Source organism: Macadamia integrifolia, chromosome 7 (assembly GCF_013358625.1).
Source record: "Macadamia integrifolia cultivar HAES 741 chromosome 7, SCU_Mint_v3, whole genome shotgun sequence".
Classification (NCBI taxonomy): Eukaryota; Viridiplantae; Streptophyta; class Magnoliopsida; order Proteales; family Proteaceae; genus Macadamia; species Macadamia integrifolia.
This window is the reverse complement of record NC_056563.1, coordinates 22,487,495-22,492,369: the sequence shown is the minus strand read 5'-3', so window position 1 is coordinate 22,492,369 and position 4,875 is coordinate 22,487,495. Positions and strand designations below refer to the sequence as shown.

Here is a 4,875-nt window from a genome sequence, read left to right as displayed (position 1 = left end):
AAAAACAAAAACAAAAACAAAAAAAAAACAAAACAAAAAACAAAAAACAAAACAGAAACAGAAACAAAGAAAAACATAACATAACAGAATAATTCAGGCTAATAATAAGAACCACATGGATGTCCTCAATTCTTCAATTGCATTGATTCATGGAAAAAAACAATATAAGATGATCACTTATGCCTACTTGATATCTAAAAGCTGTTGTTGTTTTCAGTGGTTAAGGGCACAACGGTTAATGGGAGTCTGGGACAACAAGCATATTTTAAGAGGTTGCCATCACACCCACTTCCTTTTACAGAAGGAGTAGATTGAGGTGATAGTTACACAGTGGCTCTAATTTTGCAATTAAGTAGCAGACTATCCATCAGTCTCTATCTCTGAAAAGTTTGAAAAACCAGAAAACCAAGTGGCTTAAGGGACAAGTCACTTTAGGAGAGAGCCTTAAGAGACTGATGGACGGGATATCAGTTCAAATGGAGGTCTACAAAACAACAACAACAACAACTCAGCATCATCCCAACTAAATGGGGTTAACTATATGGATCATTGCCCTCCAATCAGCTCTATTCGAGGTCATACTTGATACAAGGCCTAAGTTATGCATGTCTTACCTCACCACCTCTCATGTTGAGGATAGGATGTCTTTAATTCCATCTGTGGCAAAAGTGGGTCAAATTTCGGAGGGCCTTATTGGCATTTTTGTAAATTTCTCAAATAGGGTTTCGCTATATATCTGCAGTAAGGTAGTCTTTCTCTATAAGCAATCTGAGAGAGAAGTGAGGACGAGAGATGTAACCCTATTTTTCATCGATAGTGAACCAAGATCTCATCTCACAGAGGACGTAGGAAATCTTGCCGAACCTTGTAAATCTGTGTGCAGTGTTTGTTCTTGTTTTCCATTATTTTTGCATCATTTTAGGGTTGTGTTTCCACATTCTCCTTGGATCATTTTAGGTATGCCCTTACCTCTTTTAGTTCCTTCAATCTAAATCAAATTCCTTCATATTGGAGCATCCAATGGCCTACGTCGAACATGGCCATACCCACCTAAAACAACTTTTTAATAGCTTATCATGTATCGGAGCTACTCACAAATCAACTCCAATATGAGCATTTCTTAATTTATCCTTTTTAGTTTTGCCGCAGATCCATCTCAGTATCCTCTTCTCTACTACACTAAGTTCATCCACATGATGCTTCTCAACTGCTCAACATTCCACAGCATACATCATAGCTGATCGTATGACTCTACTATAGAATTTTCCTTTTAAGTTTTAAAGGAATACGTCAATCTCACAATACTCCGGATGCACCTCTCTACTTCAACCGTCCTATTTTAATTCTCTATGAAACATCATCCTCTATATCACCTTTTTTTTTTAATGATTGAACCATTGATGTAGAGCTGAAGATCCACTCTCGTAGGAACAAAAACACCGAGGGGAAAGGCCAAATCCCATAATTTCATAGTATGAATCATTAGTTTTATGCCTCTGCAATCATTGCAGCTCCAAATAACACTTTTATTTTTGTAAATTGAAACCACAATGCTTCTCTCCATTCAGCTCGCATTTTCCCTATACTCATAATCTCATTAAACAACTTGGTTAGCCAAGATAAACCACAAATTCCTAAGCGTTTCCACACTTCTACTGTGACCTCATATGGGTCGGTGCCTTGCCTACTTTCATCCTCCTTAAAGCTTCTTTTACCCCAGACAACCTAATTTTTCGTACATATCTACGACATATGGCGTCTTGATAAGTAACGCAATCTTTCGAGGCACTATTACTCAAAATGTCTTCATTTAATAGGCTGTACAAAAAACCTTTTCTAGCTCTCCTTAATGTTTTCATCCCTTATTAGTACTTCACCACATTCACTTTTAATACATCTAACATGCTCATGATCTCTACTCTTTCTTTCCCTCATTTTAGCTATCTTATAGATAATTTTTTCCCCTTTCCTTGGTGTTCAGATTATTACAAAGATCTTTATATTTCTTCGCCCTTGATTTTCCCATAATATTCTTAACTTCATTTCTGGAAAATTTATACCTCTTTTTATCCTCCACATCCTTAGTCCTTTGCCATGTCGTAAAACTAGTTTTCTTAATATTAATAACTATTTGAACCTCATCGTCCCACCACCAAGTCTCCCTAGAGGAATGATGTCTTCTTCTCTTTTCACCTAGGACATCTTTAGAAACCTTCTTAATACAAGTAGTCGTTTTTTTTTTTCCACATCGTATTAGTGTCTCTCTCTCCAAGTACCAATTTATCAGTAAATGATTTCAAGGCATCTTCTTTTAAGTTCCACCACCTTATCCTAGGGAAAATAAGCCCACCTTTTTTATGATTCTACCTAATGAGACTCATATCCATGACCACTAATCTATGTTGTGAGGTTACGCCCTATCCTGGTATAATCTTACAATCCTTACATGACAATCTACCAAACCTTCTAGTTAGGAAAAAATTTATTCGGCTACTATGATACCCACTTTCGAAGGTAACTAAATGCTCTTCTCTCTTTTCAAACTAGTGTGTACAATGGATAAATCATAAGACACAGCAAAATCTAAAACTGAGATCCCCTCCTCATTCCTCTCTCCAAAACTAAATGGAGGTATGTATGATTTATTATTATATTTCTAGGCTTATTTTTGTAAACCAACATGACAATGGATCATTCCTCGAACCCGTACAGTACACACTGCCGGTAGTACATGCCCCCTACACTCTCTTCTCCCTAACAGTCTCTCCTTGACCATGTGGGCCCCCCTGTATTGCTGTATACGAATCATGAGACACTCCCTCTTGTGCACCTATTGGCTTGGTGTAGAAGTCAATACACTTGAACAGTATGTAGATCTCTCCTTGTTGATATTTGTACTCTCATTAATTAGGTCCTCAGTATAATTCTCAAGAAAACAACAGCCGATGATTGGGTAGATAGAAACCATGCTTCTCGACAGTGCAAAAAACCTACATCATTCTCATAGGACTAAGATAATATTCAAATCTACCATTTGAGGCACAAGGTGCTTCTTGGTGAGATTTCCAGCAAAGAGCAGTTGCCACATATGTCCCTTCATCTGCGCAAACTCTGGTTCTGACTGAAAAATAAGGAAGTACACTGGCTAATGTTGGTAGGAATAAAAATGTAATATTTCATAGGACTGAAGGATAAACCAAGTGATCTTTCAGAAAATTACCAAGCGTTCAACTCAAACAACAGAGAAAAAACCATAAACAAGTTTAGAAAAGGAAGATTCAGAAAGCCAGAAATTGTTTAGTAAAGGATCACACAGGGCTGTCAGATAAAACAATAGGAATTCATGTAAGGATATAGCTATATATATATATATATATATATCATATGTCATGATTACTGAAAATTTGGACAAGGATAAGTCAAAGAGGCAGGGAAAGAACACTTACTTACTTGGATCATGGGTTTTACCCATAAACTATGATGACGATGACCTCGCAAGCAACATACCCCTTCTCCACTCCCATGAGAAATTGCCAGAACAGTATTGCTGTGCTTTGAGAAAAATGGAGATTGATAACAGGGAAGCCAAAGATTACTTGCAGATGAGCATGACATTGTGTTGAGCTCCCAACGATCACAAAGGCATACCTAGAACAGAGCATTGTTTAGATGTGGAAAACTTTAGAAATAAAGAAAATTAAAATGAACACCTCACATGTTCCGAAAAGCATACAAAATTTGAAATTTATGCAACAGCATAAAGGCAGAGAGTGATTAGATCTCCATTGTCAAACACCCAATACTCCAAAAAACCATTTGCTATCAAACAAGATTAAAGCATCAACAGTCACTCAATCAGAACTAGTCCGTTATATATTATCGACCACCAATAAAAGGCTATCTGGAAGCTTGAAATCAGAATAATGGAATATAACAGAAAGTCAAATGGCACTTCTAATCTTATATCCTGTTTGGTAAAGAAATTTTAATATTAAACAGGGATCAGAATAACTACGAGCTCAGTACAGCTAAGATTAACACCTGGGGAAAATCTATAAGCATATAAAGAAGAAGGAACAACTCACAGTGTTATTCACTTCACAGTCAACAAAGGCGTTAATAATGACACTCTCCTTCCTTAAACAGAGAGGAATGAGACGTTGAGCCCTAATTTCACAACACAAAACCAACCATTAGCGACAACCAACAAAAACTCCTACACGACACCCAGAAAAGCAGCCATTACAATTCCAAATCAAGAACAAATCTGTGCAATCCGTAGACACATGAATAATTCATGGATTTATTGCTAGTTTAAAGAAAATGTTAACGATGATGAAAGAGAAAGAGAGTCGTCGAGGAAAAGAACCTTCTCTCTCTCTCTTCTCCGAAGAACAAAACTATGGCGTGTGACAATCGCTCTAACCAGACGAGACCAGCCGTTGGGTTGATCAGAACGGAACTTGGATTAGGGTTTTGATTCGGAAGTTCTGATCTAAGCAAATGGATTTTTGAGCTGTTTGTGATAACGACTCCTTTGAGCGCTCTAATTTCTTACCGTTTTATTTCGTGGAAAATCTATTTCGTTGTAAACATTTGTGGCAATTGAGAGGTTTCAGGCGTCACGAACTGTTAGTAAAAACGCGTTTAAAATGCCTTCGTGTTTTTTTGCCGTTTGAAATGCGTATTCCCGTATGCTTCCATACAATGCGAAAAAAATGGGTACTACTGTATAAAACGTTTTAAACGCACGTTTAAAACACGTATACGTTTTGTAAAGGCAAAATGAGAATTTTATCATATTATTTAAAAAAAAAAAAAAAAACCCAAAACCAAAAAAACGTTTTAAGATTTCTGAATTCATTTCTTCCCCAA

At 36.8% G+C, this 4,875-nt stretch overlaps 1 protein-coding gene across 3 annotated transcripts in view; it reads right to left on the bottom strand.

Moving 5' to 3' along the window:
- LOC122083391 overlaps positions 1-4,578 on the bottom strand; it is a 5,989-nt gene extending 1,411 nt beyond the window's left edge. Inside the window, exons 1-3 of one of the 3 annotated variants that reach the window (XM_042651174.1) lie at positions 4,370-4,577; positions 4,086-4,167; positions 3,447-3,648 (exon numbers count right to left, since the gene is read on the bottom strand). In XM_042651174.1, coding sequence (XP_042507108.1) covers positions 3,447-3,615 — 169 coding nt within the window. In that variant the 5' untranslated portion in view covers positions 3,616-3,648; positions 4,086-4,167; positions 4,370-4,577. Of the gene's footprint in view, positions 1-3,446; positions 3,651-4,085; positions 4,168-4,369 lie in introns of those variants that run through there. The other 2 variants (XM_042651175.1, XM_042651176.1) reach the window with 2 other exon arrangements.
- Between the last annotated feature and the right edge of the window lie 297 nt (positions 4,579-4,875).